Raw genomic sequence first — 22,917 nt, 5'->3', positions numbered from 1 at the left:
GCATAGTGGGAGACCCGGATTTGGATCCCGCATTGAAACCAGGAAGTAATCGCGTTTGCATAATCAGTGACAAGCGCGATTCGGAGGTTGCATTTTTCCCTCTAACATTACATTTTTAGTCCACTGATTGTTAGGTTTAGGTTTGGGTTGGGGGTACAGTTTATAAAATATGCATTCCTCTTCGCTGTATTTCAGTCTATACAGCTGAAAACAACATGCTTTTGGCGCCCCTCTGTGGATATTTCACCCAGAATATGGAGCTCATACGTGCCCATACGCCCAACAACACTTAACACTTTGGCCATTGGCAATTTCACTATAAGATCAGTCTGTTGATTATGTACATGTTTCTATGCTTTTATGCAAACTTAAAAATTTTGTATTTTGTAATGTATTGAATATTGTTGTTGCGAATTCTGCAGATTTAGATATGTCACCAAGGTAATGGTGATCTAGCTGGTTGTCATATACATTTTTGTTTGTCCATAATTCACAAAATTACTTGTTAATATCTTTGCATCAGTTAGAATGGGTTTAAAAATATTTTGCATTGTATGCCATCATTTTCTAGCAAAAGCCTTTTTATGAATTTATAGCTGTCACAGAGTTTCATTATAGATGTATAATTTCCAGCTATTATTAAAAATTTAAAAACCTAATATTTTATTTGTTGTAAACTTTTTATAAAAAGAACATAATGTTTAATTAAAAATCTAAATATATTTTTGACACATAAAACATAATATATTTGCATAAGTATATATACACATACATATACAGTATATTTACAAAATTATTTTATATAATAAATATATTTATGAAATATATATATATATATTTATTTATTTATTTATTTATTATAAACATAATTATGCAGTATTTTGTGGTAGAGTAAAGATTGGCACAAATCTGAAATAATGGCACGACTGGGCCAGTAGGAAACAAAAAAATACTTGTTGAGCTCTAAAGACTGTCTATGCACAAATTTAGAAAATTATCAGTAGGACAAATAAAACAGAAGATACAGCATCAATTGTGCTAAAAGTGAGACAAACTCATTCAAATACAAAACTCTGAGCTATACAGTAAGCCTTTAACTAAAACCAAAAGGCAAAATAAGTCATCCATTTTGAGGTTCAAAGCTAGATCTGTATGCCATTGTTTGTTAGCTGCTTTGTCTAATGCCACAAACACTTATAAGTTTTGTTGATACAGTTGGACGTGACTGAACTTTCAGTTCTAACTACCCATTCAAATAGTCGCCGCTCAAAGTCAGAACTCAAGGACGACCAAATGGGCTAAAAAATGCTTTGCAAAGGAGGAGATAAATCTGCCAATTACTGCAGCTCGTTTAATCAGGGCTCGGTGCCATCACTCTGAGGCAAGAACGAAGAGCAGCACGGCCACTATAACTGTCGCTGTGAAGAGTTAGTGAGTGGAAGACCGTGTGTGACCAGTGTGTCGTAAAGCACACAGATGCAGAGTTAATAGACTGAGCAGCACTAGTCGGCCGAGTGGCCTGGTAATGATGAACACTGACCTTTTCTCTCCTCCTTCCTTTAATTTCTAATTACTGTTAACTGTCTTGCAGGGCAAAGAAGAGGAGAGAGGCTGAATATGATGGGGGTTAACAGGAAGGAGAACAATAGAGAGAGAAAGAAAAAGAGCTACTGTCAAGAGATGGGTGAGTGTAATTGTATAAATACCTCTCACTTTTTATTTTTAACTAAACATTATGTTACCATGCTGCGCTTTTTATGTTGTATCCCTAGTCTGAGGTGTAACTCTTTTAAAAGTATTCCAAGAATCAAAGTACTGCAAAATTTAAAGGTGAAGTGTGTAATACCTGCGTCATTGGCATGACCAAATGGAATTGCAAAAATAATGTCTTATTCTCCCTGTCTCCCATTGGCTGGAGCAACAGATAGTCCCACCCAAAACTCATGTCACTGGTTAAGCCAATGCTGTCATGTCTGGCTGGTCAGAATGTTTTGATAACATAACAAAGCTACAGTGTTTACACTTCTCGGGGAAATCAACCTACAAATGGCTTATAGTTCACTCTGTAAATTTAGATGGAATCGTATCCTGAAGTACTTTAACATCAGAAAGATAACACACTTCACCTTTAAAGGAGAGGAATGGAAAATGTACAATGCCAATATCACAGCCAGCAGAGGGCAGTGTAGATATGACATTTAGATAGTCAGGAAGTACAGAGTTTCTTTAATGAATGTTTGGAGACTGTAAGTATACTTGCCTAACAGTACTTAAAAAAAAAAAAACAGCAAATGATCAATAAAGTTGCAAGAGGCTTCTGAATGGTTACCAGGTTGTCTAGTTCAGGGTCCTCGCTGAAGAAAGGCTTGTGGTCCTGCTCTTGCTGGTGGACGAAGTTCTCTATGTCAACATCAAAGCTGGCCGAGGTGATGCATTCTGATCCCTGCGTGGCTTGCTCACACTTCTCAAACAGCAAAGCCAGAAGAGGGAATAGGGGATGTCTGACACAAGAAGAAGAGACATACCATTTATTCTGATCATAAAGGAATAGCTCACCCAAAAATGATAATTCTCTCATCATTTATTCACCATAATGCTACCTTAAACTCGTATGACTTTCTTCTTTGGAACACAGCGTTTCTGAAGTGATACGACCGGTTTTGGGTGAGAATAGACCACTCGAGTCATATGGATTGCTTTTATGCTGCCTTTATATCCTTTTTGGAGCTTTGAAGTTTTGTTCTCCATTTACTTGCATTGTGTGGATATATTCACATCATACTGTATCTCCATCAAAATATCTTAGCTTGTGTTTCGCAGAAGAAATAAAGTCACTAATTTGAGAGGTCATAAATGTGAGTAAATGATAAGAGAATTTGATGGGTATGTTCAGAATGGCATACTACCATACTAATTATTTTTGTAGTATACTGTCCATAATACGCATATTCTCTGTGCACATAGAATACCTGCATGATCTACTGCACTACACTTGCCAAAATGTACAGTATACAACCAGAGCAATCCAGTAAACAGTTACAGGAAGCAATATCAACTGTGTTTTTTAACATCCCCTTCTTGAATCATTTTTTTATCGGACTGCCAATAGTTAAAAAAAAGTGTATTGAAAACTTATACTAAAAAATTTATTCTGAGATAATAACTAGACGGCACTTGCTGAATTGCACATGTAACTTCATAAGGTCACAAAGATGTATTATACTACTGCTTAAAATGTCTATAATTGCATTTGAATAAAAAAATAGTAGGCTGTACAAAGTATATACTGCACAGTATGCAGAGCATGCTATAATGTCATTCTAAAAAAATTTACTCATTTTTTTTCAGCTGAGATGGATGGCAATATACATCTGCTGACATACATAATCTTCCCTGTCATCTTCATTTGATTGTAGGCATAAGCTCTATCTAAAGATTGCTTCTGCTAAGATGGAATTTGTCATGTTAACAGCATTGACATTTGCTGTATCATGAGTGGATGAATATGTTTGCATTGGTTTTAGTCTGTCCAGAGAGACGCCTCTGCTCAAAAGCAGAGCTGCAAAAATCTAAACTTCACTCAGCTCAGGGTCTTGAATTTGCCTTTTTTTTTTTTTTAACTGTCGTGCAGAGGCAAAACATAGTAACTATACATTTGGTAATTTTTTTTTTTTTTTTCTTTTGTTATGACCAAAATCAGGTATCTTAGACCAGGGATTTTCAAAGGAGGTGCTAGGGGGTCCCCAAATAAAATTTTACTGGCCCAATATATATATATATATATATATATATATGAAATTATTACCATTTCAGTCCAAAACCATGGAATTAATAAATAAATAAAAATTCTATTGACAGCCATTGTTTTAAACCATAAGAAATAAAAACACATCTGCTTATAATTTCATTAAAAAAAAAAAAAAAAAAAATTTTAGTTTAAACATCTTATCTTACTATAATAGACTAAAAACAACAATTTTGCTTTAGTACAATTACACCATAAAAGCAATTTTCTTTTTTTACTAATTCAAACAACATGTCTTTATAATAGCATGTTTACTATTTTTCTCACACAGGGTGTCTCCCAAGGGGATCATCAAATTTTTGGGTCCTTGGCATCAAAACGTTTGAAAACCCTATGATCTGTCTGATTATAGTCTAAGACAGAGTGATCAGATGATCAGAGTGGTTATGAACTATGCTCAAAATTCAGAGAGAGTTAACAGTTTTATAGGTTACTCCAAATTTTCAAAATAAAAAAGAAAAGGGCAATTTTTCAGTGTTGCTGAATTTACTGCTTCTTGACTTTACAGGGCAGTCTAAGTGACAAAGAAAACTAAATCCACACAAAAAATAATTAAGGGCCATGTGTAAGTTAATAAGCCTATCCAATCCTACCCTAACCCATCCTATCCTATCCTAACCTGTTTGTCTGTGTTCCTGTGCGTGTATGTATGTTTGTGTCCAGTTTGTGCTTTTTCTTCTTGCAGAGTCTGTTAAAGAGACTGAGAGAGTCTGTGAGACTAGTTGAAGGGCCCAGGCTCCGGCTGTAAACCACCACTCTCATTTGCAGCCTTTAATAGCCGGCTATATTAGACTCTAATCTGCCTGATCCCAATTTAATGCCGCTCCCTCCAGCTGATGTGACAGGAATACTAAACAGGCTTGCAGTGCTGAGCAGCAAGGCGATCTGTGCTCCCTCCGGGCTCGTCCTGCTCCCCTCTATCGTGCCAGCCCCTCTTCTCCTCTCCCCTCCCCAGCCACATTGAATCCTGGAGGGCATGGCTGGGTTATCTCTCCCCTTCTCTCTTTCTGCAGCCCTGGATCATAACCCGGACACAGCCCTAAAGGCCCAAAGCCAAAGGATGCTATCAATTTAGCTCTTAGAGGATTTGGCAAGTAGGCTGAGGAAAAAGCTACCCAGAAATTAGAGCATAAAATCAAATTGGAAAGTTAAGCCGCAAGGTACAGGGTTGTTTTAACATCACATTCCCTGTAGTGTGTCTAATAATGCTGCATTATCTCCATTATGAGGTTACATTTCATAACATTTATTTGCAGCAGAAACTATGGGATTTCAATTCACCTCAGTTCATTAATGGCAATTAATTCCTCAGGTATGTTTTTGCCGGTTGTTCGTGGTAGAGGAAGTTCTTGCATACAAATGCGAAGACAGATATAGAGCAGCTAAGAACATTTTTGACTGCATTATCTTATGACAACAATCTCATGGTGGTGTTGCGTGAGAGAGAGATGCGCGTGGCATTATATGTTGGGGTGCTGTTATTTGTCGCGGGCAATGCGCGTGTGGGCGATCTCCGCTGGGCATTCTCTGGAGGTCGTAGCACTATCGGGGGTGTTGATCTATCTCTCTTGGGCCCCCCTCAGTGGCTTGGGCCCCCCTCAGTTTCCCCCCCATATGGATGGCCCTGCCTTTATTATCATCTCTCACCTTTTGATGAAAAGACTTTCCAGACTGTCGTCACTCAAACATAAAAGAGTGGGCTTGTATAGTTGAAAAGACAAAGGGATTGTTAGTTTTGCAACCTAAAATAATTTTTATTAAAAGGTACCTCGTATTCTAACTGCAGACTTTTACAGTTTACAATGGGCAAGCAAATGGGAGATTTTATGAAGTACTGATGTCAATAAAGACCCCATGAAATCATTTGATGAGTGCAGTTTTCTTTCCCATGTTGACATTTTTACCTATTAGGGCAGGAAGCTGTGGCAGGACATTTTGAAGGGATCATCCTTTTTTTTTTTTTTATAGCCAAAAGCATTTAGTTTAAATCACAGCCATGAACATGATTTGCTGCTTGCGATTGCCTGTCATATTAGTGGGAGGGACATTACATTTCTAGAGACCATTTTATTGGATAAATCATCTATATATTTGGTTTATTTTCCTGGAGGAGAAATAATGTATATATTAAATGTAAATATGTGCTAAAAATGTGTTTTGTCAACTTTTTGAAGAACATTAGCATATACTGTAGATGACCTTAGAGCAAGACATGGACATGTACTTTTATGGACAGCCACAAAATTCCAATTTTGATTTTGTGGGATCTTCAAGTACTGAACCCAAATTTAGCCACTCAACAATTATGGTCACTCGTCAGATGATTCAAATGCAGACATATTTATATAGTCTGATTTACATTAGTAATCACAATCATCTCATATCTTCCTTCAGAGGACAGTATAAGCACCACAGCACTTCCAGGCATCTGTACCCTCACCTTCCAGAAAGATCTTTAAAAAAATTGTGTGAGACACCAAAAGCTGGTAAGGTGCCAAAAACAGAGAGATGTTATCTGCAGTACAGAGGTCTCAGGACGGAGAAGCTAGGCAACTATTACTTTTCCCATAAAAGTGTCATTTATAGGGAGAGAAAGCGGAGTCAGCAGAACTGATCCTAAGAACTGATGAATACATTTGGACAGGACTGCTCAACTGCCATACAAATACATGGACACTAATTCAAGACTGATATTAACCCTCAGGGGTCGAAGGACATGCCGGCACGTCCAGCTGGATTTTTTCCTCATAACAGCGGAATCAACTTAAAATACTCCATCATTTTTGGGCATACAGGTAAGTGTAAGACATCATTAGAAACTATAAAGAGTCTACTTTTATTTGTGTACACTCACCATAACAACAAAACCTTGTGCTTTTGTAAAATAAAGAAAATAAACAGGGTGCGCTTTCAGCCGTCTCTGTCTCCGCGAGCATCTTTCTGAAACACGTCACAAAAATGAACTGAAACTCAGCGAATAGTTATCACACAAACATGAAACATATGTCTAAAGAAAGCTTAAAATGTCTACTTTTAAATAAAACAAATCAAATTTAAAACAAATATTCTCCTGCAATGTAATCTGTATGAAACAAAGCGATGTACATATATATATATATTTTTTTTTTTTAATGCAATTTATTCCTGTGATGTAAAGCTGAATTTTCAGCATCATTACTCCAGTCTTCAGTGTCACATGATCCTTCAGAAATCATTCTAATATGCTGATTTGCTGCTCAAGAAACATTTATTATTATTATCAATGTTGAAAACAGTTGTGTACAATTTTTTTCAGGATTCGTTGATGAATAGTAAGTTCAAAATAACAGCATTTTGTAACATTATACACTACCGTTCAAAAGTTTGGGGTCAGAAATAAAAAAAAAAAATTTTTTTTTTGGAAAGAAATTAATACTTTTATTCAGCAAGGATGCATTATATTGATCAAAAGTGACAGTAAAAGACATTTATAATGTTACAAAAGCTTTCTATTTCAGATAAATGCTGTTATTTTGAACATTCTATTCATCAAAGAATCCTGATTTTTATATATATATATATATATATATATATATATATATATATATATATATATATATATATATATATATATATATATATTTTGTATATGCCCTATATCAGATATTACATTTTATTCTGTTCCCAGGGGAGGGGTCTTTGTCTCCTCAGGTGTGAATCACATCAATATTCATGATCATTCACGCCTCCTCACATATGGCCTAACACTAAAAGTGTCTTACAAAAGTTAAATGACTATATTGTTTTGTATGAATGAGTGATCAGGATGGTTTTCACAAAATTTTGTAGCAAAAACTCTAGGCTACAAGATCCAAATGTTTAGTATGTGTTATATGGCCTTATTTCAGTGACTTAACATTTTTGTTTTTTCAAAAACCACGCATAAACTTTATTTTCTCAAAACACAAACATGTACATACATGTTGCTCACATATTATTGTAGCCCAGTTTGTGCTGAATACAGTGTTATCAGACTTCAGCCATTAATATGTTTTTAAGCAACTGAAAAAAGCACAAATGCCAGGGGGCACCCACGGGCTGCCAGGGAGATGGGGGTGTGCTCTCTGTGTGCTCACCCGTTACGTTTGCCATCCTAATCAGGGCCAGCCAGTGGCTGCTGCCTTTATTAAACCCAGTCTGGAGTGCCTCCATGCTGAGATGCTCCCCAAACACATACACGTATACATGAACACACACTCCCCCCCCCTCCAGGCTACATGTCTGGAGCTCACCGGCATGGGGGGCACACACACACGCACACATTTTTGGTTATGTGGGACCCCGACTGCTGCATTTCAATGAGTGGCACTGCTCTTTTCAACACTGTTTTCACCTCTCTCTCTTTCAACTGCAGGGTAATGGGTAGCCATGGTCTGTTGTCATCAACTGCGAGATCTTATCAGTGGACCACAGGAGTGAAGAGTTATGTAAAAATAGCTATTCAACATAAAGCATAAAGACAATTAATCAATGTTTTTTGTCAGTGTGATTGGTGCATTGCTATATGGTTGATTGGGTACTCAGAGTGTTTTTAACACGCCGCTATGCAGTTGCTTGGGTATTCTGGGTGGTTGTTAGAACATTGCTAGTAAGGTTGCTAGTATGTTCTGAGTGGTTGTTAGGTGGTAGCTTAAAAAAAGCCCATTTCTAAGTTTCTATGATGTTCTGTTTTGTACATTCAGCTTGGGTCCTTCCTTCAATTAGCCTCACAATAAGGATCACTTCAAAAAGTGGTAGCACAACTCACCTCAACAAGCTACACTATTTGAGGTATCATTTCTGTCCTCAGCACAAAGAGTGCAGGATGAATTACGCGACAAAATGCAATACTTAAATTAGGGGTTTGATGAAATCCCTAATGCTAAGTATGAGCGATATAGTAGTGCAGCATGATCATACAGGAATCATACATGTTGCTTCCAAAAGTTCATGTACTTTGACATCAACCCTGTTCGGTCAAATTACTGAAATGCAACATACCCAGTCATATGCATAGCTTCAGGCGTGAACACATTGTCCTCTAGCGCAACTGATAGCGTGTTGCTTAAGCAACTTCCAAGACATGGGTTCTGGTCCCATGGTAACCAGAAATTTATCGCAACAATGGTGAGTGTGATTCGGAGGTATTTTCACTCTATAATTACATTATACACAGGGCAGGGACTGGGTCAGGAGGCCTGGGAGGTGGCCACAGGGCAGGGACTGGGTCAGGAGGCCTGGGAGGCAGCCACAGGGCCAGGATTGGGTCAGGAGGCCTGGGAGGCGGCCACAGGGCAAGGATTGGGTCAGGAGGCCTGGGAGGCAGCCACAGGGCAAGGATTGGGTCAGGAGGCGGAACCACTGGAGGAGGACACTCTGGGGAAGCGGGCGGAGCCACGGAAGACTCTGAGGGCAAAGCTGTGGAAGAGTCTGAGGGCGGAGACGTGGAAGGCGGAGCCGTGGAAGGCTCAAGGGGCAGAGCCATGGAAGGCGGAGCCGTGAGAGGCTCGAGGGGCAAAGCCATGGAAGGCGGAGCCGTGAGAGGCTCGAGGGGCAGAGCCATGGAAGGCGGAGCCGTGAGAGGCTCGAGGGGCAGAGCCATGGAAGGCGGAGCCATGGGAGGCTCGAAGAGCAGAGCCGTGGAAGGCGGAGCCATGGGATGCGGAGCCGTGGAAGGCTCGGGGCTAAGAGCCGTTGAATAGAGTACAGGCCGAGACTGGGGAACGACCTGCGCGGTTGTGAGCACGGGCAGAGACTGGGGAATGACCTCCATGGTCGTGAGCACTGGCAGAGACTGGGGAACGACCTCCGTGGTCGTTAGCACTAGCAGAGACTGGGGAACGACCTCCGTGGTTGTGGACATGGGCAGAGACTGGGGAATGACCTCCGTGGTCGTGAGCACTGGCAGAGACTGGGGAACCACCTCCATGGTCGTGAGCACTGGCAGAGACTGGGGAACGACCTCCGCGGCCGTAAGCATGGGCGAAGACTGGGGAACAGTCCTTTTCCTTCTCCTCCTCTTTCGGCCAGCAGGGAGCGTGGTTATGGGTTGGTCGAGGCTACAGACACTGGGATGGTCGAGGCCACAGGCACTGGCTCTGGGACGGTCAAGGCTACAGGGACTGGTTCTGGCTCGTTAACCGTGGCAGGCATTGGCTGATGACGTCTGGAAGAGCAGGAAAGTAAATCCGTATTTCATGGGTCCGTATTCGTAGTTGGGTCAGTCCTTCTGTAACATTGGGTGTCTTAAAGAGGAAGAGAGGAGACGCAGGAGTAGATTCTTTTAGTCTTTTAATTATAAACATTGGAGGAGTAGAACAATCGCTGGAGTGGAAACAGAAGAAAGGCTCAAGAATAGTAATCGCTGGAGTGGAACAAACGCTGGAACAAACACTAAATCTTAACATTCAAACTAAGCTTAACATAACACCTCATAACGAAACACTTCACAATGTAGCATTTCAACGACTGACCAAGATTTAACAAAACTAGAGGGTATTTATACACTGAGAAACTAATGAGGGAATAGAAGTTAGGTGCAGATGATGAAGAACTGATAGAAGTGATTAGGGCAGTGAATCCTGGGAAATGGAGTCTGGGGGGGGAAGACAGACTGTGACACTGCCAGTTGATGCAGGTATCAAATACAAGGCTCTGATGCTGGCATACAGAACAGTCACTGGGTCTGCTCCAGCATACCTAAAATCATTTCTGCAGAGTTACGTTCCCACCAGAAGCCTGTGGTCGGCTAATGAGCGGGGCCTTGTTGTACCAACACAAAGAGACACCAAAACACTTTCCCAGACTTTCGGTTTCACTGTACCACGTTGGTGGAATGACCTTCCCCACTCCATCCGTGAAGCAGACTCACTATCTGTCTTCAAAAAACGGCCAAAAACACATCTTTTCCATGAGTACTTAACCATTCACTCATAAAAATAAAAAATACTATATATATTCTTGTTACACTAATCTGTCTTGGATACTACTATTCTGATGCTAGTGAAACTTTGTAATGCAGCACTTTTCATATTATTGTCTCAAGATGAATCGCTTATGATGTATAATTCCTCTTTTGTAAGTCGCTTTGGATAAAATCATCTGCCAAATGAATAAATGTAAATGTAAAGACAGTGATTCGAGTTTTGGTAAGCAGAGAACAAGTTCAGCAGCAGAACTTTTAACCTACTGTGCATTTCAACCTACTTTTGACCAAATTTAGTGTTGTTAGTTTTCAGAGCTTACGAACTTTAGTTTAGTTTTGCAAACACGAATGCACAGTTCATTCCTCTAAACAGTCAGTCTGTGAAGATCAGAACATTGTGCACTCCAGAGACGATGAAACGGGATTAAACAGAATAAAACTTGCCATCTACCTTTCTAAATTGAGCAACAAAATCTTGCTCAGAGATAAAAATGTGTCCTTAGAGATATCCTGAGATACTTTGAGTACAGTCTCCAAGAACTATTTACCATAATCTCATAGAAATACATAATTTAGCCCAACAGTCATAAGATTGCGGCCTAACTGACATGATCTCGGGTTGCATCCGTGGCTTGGGTAAGATAACGGATTCTGTAAGGTATAGAAATCTCAGCACCATTACGAGTGAGGGGGAGAGTCGTTATAATGTTGGGCACCAAATGACTGCGAGTGCTCTCCAACAGCGAATGTAAACAGAATTTATGGTGCATTACTGCGGCTTGGGAGAATTGGTTCACCATTTCCTCTCTGGCTGTCAAATTAAAAGCACTCCTGTTGGGAATGATATGCACTGCTGGGTCTTCTAAGGCTATATCTCTTACTCCTTCTGATATTCTTTTCTTTTTTCTGTTTCTTATTCCCTCTCCTCTCTCTCTCTTCTAGCAGTCCATGACGCCCCGGATCCACTGGAGCTCAATGAGAAGACAGCATGACTGTGCACCCTGAGACCAAAATCCAGTATCAATGCAAATCCACTCAGCACCCACCACAGATTTGCCAATCTGAGTCATGGCGAGAAGACAAAGAAACACAGATAAACCCCATTCAGACTTTCAATACTTGAATATAACTACACCTACAGGGGTCTAACCCCTATACATAAACAGAGGAACTTCAAAAGACAAAGTAGCTTGTAGCTGACACAGTTCTATGTACACAAAGATGTTGTTAAAATCCTACTGAATAGACCACCTTATACTAGCATGATATTTCAGGCTGAATAATCCTGGTTAGGGCTGGTTTGGTTTGGTCAAACAGCATGGTCTTTCAGGTGAAGGTGGTTGACCAAAAAAGTCTTGCTGGTTAAGCTAGTAAAGAAGCCAGTTGGTTACACCAGTATACCAGCATTAGGGATTGCACAGATAAGTCAACTACTCTGTGGTGCATTTCCCATACAACGATGTAACTCACTGCTTAACCTCCATGCACCAAATGCATCGTTGGAGAAATTAACTAGCAAGTTATGACTGTTTCCCGAAACCGTAAAAACTATGTCACACTTCCATCATTTGAACCACATTGGTTCAACAATATAGAGCTGTCATAATTGACGTTGCGCAGGGGGTGGATTAAAAACTTATGCGGATATCAAATTCTAATAGCTCATTCACACATACACCAGAAAGCTGTTTAATGTGCGAAAGTTGCTGAAGACATGAAAGTGACATGCACTGTGTAATGCGACATATACATTGCACTGCAATAGTGGGGTTTCCCTATACATCAGACTTTGGGGTTCCTCTGATGCACTTGAGCACATACACACATGGGCACTCTTCAAAAGCATATAAACAGCACTTATGCATTAACATAAACACAAAAGACGTGTTCTCCAACAGAAACTGTGTGTGACTAAGGGCTTTCTATTAACATCCTTTAATCCCTTAAATGGCTGCATTTGCGTTTACATGACATTTCAGAACGCCACTTTCTACAAAACCGCATGTAACAAGGTTCAATGGAAAGGAGGATGCGGGAACCGGACAAACCATCAAAATAATGTTTAATGAAACAAAAAGACAAACATAAACACACACGGCAGCTGCGTATGGCTCTCTCTCTCTCGAACTGCCACATCTCGCCACACTTATCCCTCTCCTCGGCTGATTAGCCTGATTGGGGGCCGGGCGTGCATAGTCACGGCCCGTACCCGCACTCCTCCTCATCACACTCCTCCCTCCTTTGCCGCAGGCCGGGGAACCCCTCCTTTCCGGTCGCATTTATCGGCCGCATACGTCATCAAGGCTGTCTCGTTTCATTTTTTTTTTTTTTTTTTTTGTCTTTCTTTTTCTTATTTTTTAACTATTGTCAATGCCTTTATGTATATGCACTTACATTTATACAATTGTTAACCTTTTTTGCATTCCCAATAAAAAAATAAAAAAAATTAAAAAAAATGAAACGAGACAGCCTCGATGACGTATGCGGCCGACAAATGCGACCTCCGGAGGATGCAGTCTTCCAAACGAGACACAGCCAATATGTAAGCACTGTAACAAAATAGTGCCATACACCACGGCTAACACAAGCACTATGCAAAGACACCTACAGAACCACCACAGCTCTCAACTAAAATTAACCAGGTCTGAAGAGACTCATGTGAAATTATACAGGAGAGAAGCCAGTCAGTTGAGTTTGTGGCAAAACCTTTTACAGTGCTTGCATATTGTTCTGTCTTTTACTGCATATGATAATTCATACTCAGAAAGTAGAACTGAAGTGACATTCATTACAAGATGATTAGTTAAAACATTTCAAAATGCACCTGCATTGTTTTGCATTTTGTGACTTTCAGACAAATAAAAGACTATTTTTCCAGTCATATACACTACCGGTCAAAAGTTTTGAAACACTTGCCTGAAATGTTTCTCATGATCTTAATAATCTTTTGATCTGAAGGCGTATGCTTAAATGTTTGAAATTAGTTTTGTAGACAAAAATGTAATTGTGCCAACATATTAATTTCATTACAAAACTAAAATGTATTTTTAAAAAAAGTTTTTGAAATTGATGACTTGGACCAAATAATAAAGAAAAGCAGCCAATAAGTGCCCAACATAGATGGTAACTCCTTCAATACTGTTTAAAAAGCATCCCAGGGTGATACCTCAAGAAGTTGGTTGAGCAAATGTCAAGAGTACATTTCTGCAAATTCTAGGCAAAAGGTGATTACTTTGAAGATGCTAAAATATAACATTTACATTTGGCAGATGCTTTTATCCAGAGCAACTTACAGTGCACTTATTACAGGGACAATACTCCCGGAGCAACCTGGAGTTAAGTGCCTTGCTCAAGGACACAAGGGTGGTGGCTGTGGGGATTGAACCAGCAACCTGATTACCAGTTATGTGCTTTAGCCCACTACACAACATAATTCCCATAGTTCCATGACTTAACTATTATTCTAAAATGTGAAGAAAAAAATTATAATAAAGAATGAGTAAGTGTTTCAAAACATTTGACCGGTAGTGTATATAGTGTTAAAATATTGTCTCGTCTCGTTCTCGTGAACCCAGTATCGTGTATCGTCTCATCTCGTGAGTTAAGTGTATCGTCACACCCGTACTAATCAGTGGGAGAGACATAAGTGGGGGCCGGAGACGCCAGTTTGAGAGAGAGAGAGAGAGAGAGAGAGAGAGAGAGAGATACGCATGAAGCTGTGTGTGTGCGTCTTTGTTTGTTTTGCAGTTTATGATATCTTTGAGTTCAATTTGTTATTAAAGTTTTACGTTGACTGTTCAGCTGGTTCCTGCCTCCATCCTAAGAACCTTGTTACACAAATTTTTTTCCCCATTCTGATGGTTGATGTGAACTTTAACTGAAGCTCCTGATCCATATCTGAATGATTTTATGAACTGCACTGCTGCCACACGATTGGCTGATTAGATAATCACATGGATGATTGTTGGTGCCAGACAGGCTGGTTTGAGTATTTCTGTAACTGCTGATCTCCTGGGATTTTCACACTCAACAGTCTCTAGTATGTACTCCGAATGGTGCCAAAAACAAAAAACATCCAGTGAGTGCCAGTTCTGCAGACGGAAATGCCTGATGTGTTTTTTTTTTATTTTTTTTTTATGCAGAAACACTAACTGGTAATTTACATAGGTTATGATTAAATCTATTAGGGCAAATCTATTATACTTTAATTTTATTACAACCGTGAAAAGGTTTCTATATGTATTTAGGCTATTAGCTTTTTCATAACAAATACTCGTTTTTTATTTAGAAAAGACTATCAACATTAACTTGTGAGGCAACCCCATGGTGTTACATAATAGCCTTGTCACTACAAATACCACTGTTAAACAATGGTAGAACAATGGTAAACTTTCATAGGCATTTACAATTTGAAGTGGTTAAAAACTTCCATGAATTATGGACAAGTTATTGACAAATTTTCCTCCTGTTCTATCCTACTTCTGTTCTAACTGGCATTTGGCTTTGGATATTTTATAGGTTACTTAAACCATTAGGCCTGTGTCCTGCTGAAGAATATAATTATTGTTTAAATAAAATGTCCAAACAAATGCATGCAGTTCCAGTCTCCAGGTAGTTACCTTCATCACTTTTTGCGAGGTGGGGGATTTTGGCTAGTGAAAATGCTGAGTGGCTAGTGACCCTGCAAAACTAATAGCCACAGTGGCTGGTGAGCCAAAAAGTTAATTTCAAACCCTGATGTCCACACGGAAAACTAACAAGAAACTATGCTTCTAACCCCATGTGGTGAACTGTAGTTCCAACCACTCAATGTTACGATGCTCTTTGGAAAATGTAGTTGAAACTACGGTTTCGGGAAACACCAAATTGTTCAACTATGTTGGTAACGATGGAACTTGCATCGATAGTAGGCTAACTCTTCGTTTGGTAAATGCACCCCTGGTTAGTTTTACCACTAGGGTCAGACTACTCATGGATCGCATGATTCAGGTGTGCTTGTTCCATATGGTAATTGCAGGAGGAAAATTCTTCAGTCTAAACACTGCATCCTGTGTTTTTATGTTCAAATATATATTTTTTTAAATATATGCAAATATATTTGAAACTACACTTTAGTGTAGATAAAATGATCATGGGACTTGATCATTTCACTGTGCGTTTACAGAGCATGTATGAGGGAACTGAGCTACAAAGCGCTGCATACATTTGAAGTATTCTTTTACACATACAAGCCAAAATTCTTGCGACGCACCTCGACATGACAATGCAATAACATAAATCTGTCCATGGAGGTATGCATCTTTGCATGGACATTCTCTTCACTCACACATTAATGCAGCATCGAGCACTCTCTCTCTCTCCTTCTCCCACACACACACACACACGTGCAGAGAGAAAGAGTGAAGCCGCACATACTATACCACACACAGTAAAGATAGTTCAAATGAAAATGTACGTGATATAGTTTAAATGTTTTTTTTTTCTTGTATTTTATGTTAAAATGATGGACAACATTTTGAATTATACATCAATGTTTTAAAAATATGGAAAAAAGTTGAAAAATGTTGGTTAATGCAACCTCAAAGTTATAACCTCTGAGGTATAAATTGACCCTGCCGAATGACCGACTACTCGGCTACTTTTCTGGGTGGTTTCTTGACTAGTAAAAAATTAATAGCCATGCAAGCCAATTGCTGGTGATCAGCAGTGCTGGTCTTTTCAACAGGGGAGTAATGTTACTTAAAGTCAGTGGCGAATTCTCAGGGCCAGCAAACCCTTCTCTGCTGGCGTAACATGCCTAATAAAAAAATTACGTTTTCATCCATTCATTCTCATTCACCTTTTTGCCTATTTATTTTCAATTGCTTTCCACTCCCAATTCATCTACAAACAAATAGGGGAAAACTAAAAGTTTAGCGAATCAGAATGTATTCCTCAACACTTACAAGCAAAGCGTGATGCCTGTTTCACATAGCATGCCCTAAGCCGAGCTCGTTAGCCGAAGCAGTGTGTGAGTCTGAGTTCCACCCCCTTAAGCCTTCAGAATTTCCACTGAATCCCTCAAAATGAATCGGTATCTAATGTCAGATTGTTAGATTCATCAGCCAATCAGATTGATTTATTTGTTCTTGGTGGGTGTGGTCTTTAGGATATGTCCCAGTCAAGGCCTTCTACCTGGTCTTGAGTGATGTAATCACACACTGAGTGATGTAAGTACGGCAATTCGAAAGTGAAGAGCACAAGATCAAGCTGACATAGTTGACTGTCATCACTGTCACTATTGCCATTGAGAAAGAGATCCTTATGGATTTAAAACCCGAGATGTTCAGAATAATATTGTAATTGATTAGAACAAAAAGGAGGGCTGATTTTCACTTCAAGTAAATTGGTAAGTGCTTTTTGCATTATTATAGCAACATCAGTATTTGTTATGGAATACAGAGAGACAGGACCCAATCGCAGAGTTCAAAAACAGGGATTTATTAAATAAAAAGGAGCAAAAACAAACTAAAACTACCACAAGGGGGGAAAAACAAACATAAACTACACTGAAGGGGAAAAACACGAAGTAAATAATCCAGGCAGTGGAAACAGGGAACAGGACCGATCGGACTGGGCTACGGGAACCAGGGTAGGAGGAAACAGACCGACTGATAGGACCGACATGAGAGGAACAAACAGACTGGAAACAAGATGAACTGGCACTGGATAGCAAACACGAGAAGACTAAAACAGGGAGAGAAATCAACAGGTTAACAGATAGAGAGACATGCGGCGATACAGAAACAAAACAAAGCCACGTGCTCTCACAAGACAACAAAACACCCGAATGGCATGAGCGCACATTGCCAAGACAATGAGGCAATATACACACATGCCAACCAACAAACAAGATGAGAGAATGCGTACAAACACTAAACAAAGCGATGCCATGCATTCCCACACTAAACAAAACCTGAAACGCCACGCGATGCATGCAACAGGCAACAAAAACAAGACAGGACACCTGTGCGAGAGTTCGGCCACACACACACCCGACAACTTAGACTGAAGTGACCGAACCTCAGCACAACATGAAGACAGCTCGCGACCCGGACGCGCAACACAACGCGCACCAGTGTTTGCGAGAGACAGACAAACTATTGACGGGAATGCATTCTGCCAAGATGAAATAAGCGTGATGCACTCACGTCAATAACAGACAGACATGGAGCATGAGTGTCTGGATCCCGACACAGACCGAAACTGAACCAGACAGGAAGTCAGGATCCAGACACTGTGCTCCTGACATGAAACAAGACAGACCGAAGAGCGCACAGCAGGGAATACAACCGAAACCATGCACTCACACAAAGACAGACAACGAAACACAAGACATGGGACGATAATACCATGGTCCTGTCAGACAAAAACCCAGACTGACAGAATGACAGGACCATGACAGTATTTTTCTAAGAGTAAATTACGCTGCTTGAGCATTCAGTGTCGTTTCAAGTTTTGAAAAGTAATCGTGTACCCTTACGAAACAAAATTGATTGCAAACGAAATTTAAATCACAAATATTATTAGATATATATATATATATATATATATATATATATATATATATATATACACACACACACACACACACACACACACACACACACACACACACACACACACCGTTTTGCTCAAAAGTTTGCATACCCTGGCAGAAATTGTGATATTTTGGCATTGATTTTGAAAATATGACTGATCATGCCAAAAAAAACAAAAACAAAAAAAAAAACTGACTTTTATTTAAGGATAGTGATCATATGAAGCCATTTATTATCACATAGTTGTTTGGCTCCTTTTTAAATAATAATGATAACAAAAATCACCCAAAAGGCCCTGATCAAAAGTTTACATACCTTTGAATGTTTGGCCTTGTTACAGACACACAAGGTGACACACACAGGTTTAAATGGCAATTAAAAGTTAATTTCCCACACCTGTGGCTTTTTAAATTACAATAGTGTCTGTGTATAAATAGTCAATGAGTTTGTTAGCTCTCACGTGGATGAACTGAGCAGGCTAGATACTGAGCCATGGGGTGCAGAAAAGAACTGTCAAAAGACCTGTGTAACAAGGTAATGGAACTTTATAAAGATGGAAAAGGATATAAAAAGATATCCAAAGCCTTGAAAATGCCAGTCAGTACTGTTCAATCACTTATTAAGAAGTGGAAAATTCGGGGATCTCTTGATACCAAGCAAAGGTCAGGTAGACCAAGAAAGATTTCAGCCACATCTGCCAGAAGAATTGCTCGGGATACAAAGAAAAACCCACAGGTAACCTCAGGGGAAATACAGGCTGCTCTGGAAAAAGACGGTGTGGTTGTTTCAAGGAGCACAATACGACGATACTTGAACAAAAAATTAGCTACATGGTCGAGTTGCCAGAAAGAAGCCTTTACTGTGCCAATGCCACAAAAAAGCCCAGTTACAATATACCTGACAACACCTTGACACGCCTAACTGCTTCTGGCACACTGTAATTTGGAGTGACGAGACCAAAATAGAGCTTTATGGTCACAACCATAAGTGCTATGTTTGGAGAGGGGTCAACAAGGCCTATAGTGAAAAGAATACCATCCCCAGTGTGAAGCATGGTGGTGGCTCACTGATGTTTTGGGGGTGTGTGAGCTCTAAAGGCACGGGGAATTTTGTGAAAATTTATGGCAAGATGAATGCAGCATGTTATCAGAAAATACTGGCAGACAATTTGCATTTTTCTGCACGAAAGCTGCGCATGGGATGCTCTTGGACTTTCCAGCATGACAATGACCCTAAGCACAAGGCCAAGTTGACCCTCCAGTGGTTACAGCAGAAAAAGTTAAAGGTTCTGGAGTGGCCATCACAGTCTCCTGACCTTAATATCACCGAGCCACTCTGGGGAGATCTCAAAGGTGCGGTTCATGCAAGACGACCAAAGACTTTGCATGACCTGGAGGCATTTTGCCAAGACGAATGGGCAGCTATACCACCTGCAAGAATTTGGAGCCTCATAGACAACTATTACAAAAGACTGCACGCTGTCATTGATGCTAAAGGGGGCAATACACAGTATTAAGAACTAAGGGTATGCAGACTTTTGAACAGGGGTCATTTCATTTTTTTCTTTGTTGCCATGTTTTGTTTTATGATTGTGCCATTCTGTTATAACCTACAGTTGAATATGAATCCCATAAGAAATAAAAGAAATGTGTTTTGCCTGCTCACTCATGTTTTCTCTAAAAATGGTACATATATTACCAATTCTCCAAGGGTATGCAAACTTTTGAGCACAACTGTATATATATATATATATGTATTCCACTACAGATTACAGAATACATGGTGTAAAATATAATTTGTAACGTATTCCGTTAGATTACTCAAGGTCAGTAACGTATTCTACATACTTTGGATTACTTCTTCAGCAGTAGTAGATTTTTTTACTTGTTTTGACTATAAAAACTCTGCCAGTACAGTAAGACAAAATACACGTTGAAAATACATTCTCTGAAAAACCTAAATACCTTATGCAGTGTTGTTTCTAAAACAAGACAAATCAAATTGATCTTGTTTTTAGGATTTTTAGGTATTTTTACAGGAAAACAATACAAAAATTGTTATCAAGAATATGATTTTTGCACTAATATCAAAGGTCTTACTAGAAAAAATAAATTATGATCCAACGTGAATTTTCTTGATAAAAATATATGATCGTGCCTGGTAACGTGCATGTAAAATGGCTAGGAATAGCATTTTAACTGAGCATAAAGCTGACAATTTACACAAGGTTTATTTCTATTTCTTGTGCTCCAAACTTACTTCAAACTTACTTCTCTGTCTGCTCTTACTTCATAAGAAAGTGTTTCACTGCTGTTCAAATGCACTTTGAATCACATCATTTATATGTATACATTTTTCCATCTGAAAGGACTAAATATTAAATGAAACAAATGACAATAAAATGCAAAGTAATCTCTTCAGTAATCAAATTAGTTTTTGAATGTAACTGTATTCTAAATACCAATTATATAAACTGTAACTGTAGTGGAATACAGTTACTTATATTTTGTATTTTAAATATGTATTCCTGTTTCATGTATTTCGTTACTCCCCAACCCTGTATAGATCGATAGATAGATTAGATTAGATATTTTTCCAGGTATTATGTACCTCCTTTGTAGATTCATGCGAAGAAAAAAAAATTTTTTTTTGAATGTCAGTTCGGGAGACATATCCAACTCTTATTTAATAATGTATTTCACAAAACAATCTTGCTGCAGTTAAAATTAGGCTGGCTTGAGTATTCAGCATCTTTTCAACTTTTGGCTTTTGTGCATAAATGTCAACTGGTGATATTAGGTGGCTGTGACGTAATGTATGATGGCCATAGGCATAGGGTGTCTTATTCATTGTGAAATCTTAATTTCTTAATGGCATGAATCACACTGAAGGCCTAGATTTAAAACGCTCAGGTCACCACTGCTCAAAGTCAATGGAATTTTGAAACAAAATAATTTAACACTGTTAAAATCTGACTACTACATAAATCATGACATGACTGTATTCTTACATTTGCCAACTATGGATGGGTTCTGTTATTAAGGGTTGAATTTCAGACTGACACTTCTTTATCTCTTCAGAGTTCCTGCTTAATCCAGATTATCATCAGTTACCTTTGTAGTGTAAAATCTATCACATTATATTTAACAAAGTGACTATCACACAGTTACTTTCCATTTAAATGTTGTAAATTTGTTTGGAAACAAATGGATATGTATATGAATGACTGATGGTAATTTTACCATGGCTTTGAGAAATGTTTCATGGTTTCCAACAATTTTTTGCATTATTTATTATGTTTTATTATATTCTTATCACTTAATAATTGTATAATTTCCTTCAACTTCTAATGTATTGAATTTAAGTTTTTTCATTTAGTAAGTACTTAAAGATATATTCAAGCTAATCTCAGTCGACAGCGTTTACTGATTACCACAACAAATTATTTTGACTCACCTTTACCATATAGTATTCTCTACTAAGTGCCTCACTGTAACCTTGATTTTTGCTTTTTTTAAAGAAAAGGAGGGACGAGTCAAAATTACTTTTAGTGTTAATCAACATTATGCCACAAATGCTGTCGATTGAGCTCAACTTGTATTGAGCCCAGAACATTCCTTTAAAAAGATATGCTTTGAATGATATGCACTCTCCTCTTGTATTTTTCTATTCCCTCTCCAAAGTCTGAATTCCTTAGAGGTGATAAGCTGCAGAAATGATCTGTATCATTCTAAGCCACCTCTCCAGAAACAGAAGGATCACACTGACCTTCTCAGTCATGGCAAAGAGGCGATTACTTCTTTACTATCTCTTTATTCCACTTGTTATTTACATCTTGGCAATAACAATGGTTCCAAGAAACGTCAACGATCCAAGATGCAGGACCTGGACTTTAACACAAAAGAAGGGGCTCCTAAGTTCTGGCATCCACCTGTGCCACTACCTTTCCTATAATTGTTAATAAGCTTGAGTGATAACTTAACCTATAAATATAGGATATAACTTAATCTATACAGGTGGTAGAGCGGGTTGGCAGGGTTAGCGGTTTGATTCCCGGCCCACATGACTCCACATGCCGAAATGTCCTTGGGCAAGACACTGAACCCCAAGTTGCTCCCAATGGCAGGCTAGCACCTTGCATGGCAGCTCTGCTGTCAGGCTAGTGCCTTGCATGGCAGCTCTGCTGTCATTGGTGTATGGGTGAATGAGACACAGTGTAAAGTGTTTTGTAGAACCGCTAAGGTTAAAAAAAAAGGCACTATATAAGTGCAGACCATTTACCTTTACCATATAGTATTCTCTACAAATAATTACTTTTCTAATCCAACATCATGAACTGTATTATAGAATAAAAATGTATATGAATGTTGAAAGGAAAGTGCATGTCTTAGGACTTGCAACTGGTCACCATTTAGCTCAAGTTTTTCAAAATTTTTAATATAATGTCGCTAGTTAACTTTTTCTAGTTAATTTTAGTTTATGGTTCTGCTGTGTGATAAAAATTTTTTTTTAGTACAAATACAAATATTCCATATATTCTCACAATTGATAGAAGTTCATTGAATACCATTATGCTGTGCAAATAATAA

At 38.9% G+C, this 22,917-nt stretch overlaps 1 protein-coding gene across 1 annotated transcript in view; it reads right to left on the bottom strand.

Annotated features, from left to right (window-relative positions):
• Nucleotides 1-22,917, bottom strand: part of LOC127432281 (uncharacterized) — a 130,434-nt gene that overhangs the window by 35,720 nt on the left and 71,797 nt on the right. Inside the window, exon 5 of the mRNA XM_051683181.1 lies at nt 2,330-2,501. Coding sequence (XP_051539141.1) covers nt 2,330-2,501 — 172 coding nt within the window. The remainder of the gene's footprint in view (nt 1-2,329; nt 2,502-22,917) is intronic.

Source organism: Myxocyprinus asiaticus, chromosome 42 (assembly GCF_019703515.2).
Source record: "Myxocyprinus asiaticus isolate MX2 ecotype Aquarium Trade chromosome 42, UBuf_Myxa_2, whole genome shotgun sequence".
NCBI classification, from domain to species: domain Eukaryota; kingdom Metazoa; phylum Chordata; class Actinopteri; order Cypriniformes; family Catostomidae; genus Myxocyprinus; species Myxocyprinus asiaticus.
The sequence above is the reverse complement of the archived record's forward strand: the minus strand, read 5'-3'. Positions and strand labels throughout refer to the sequence as shown.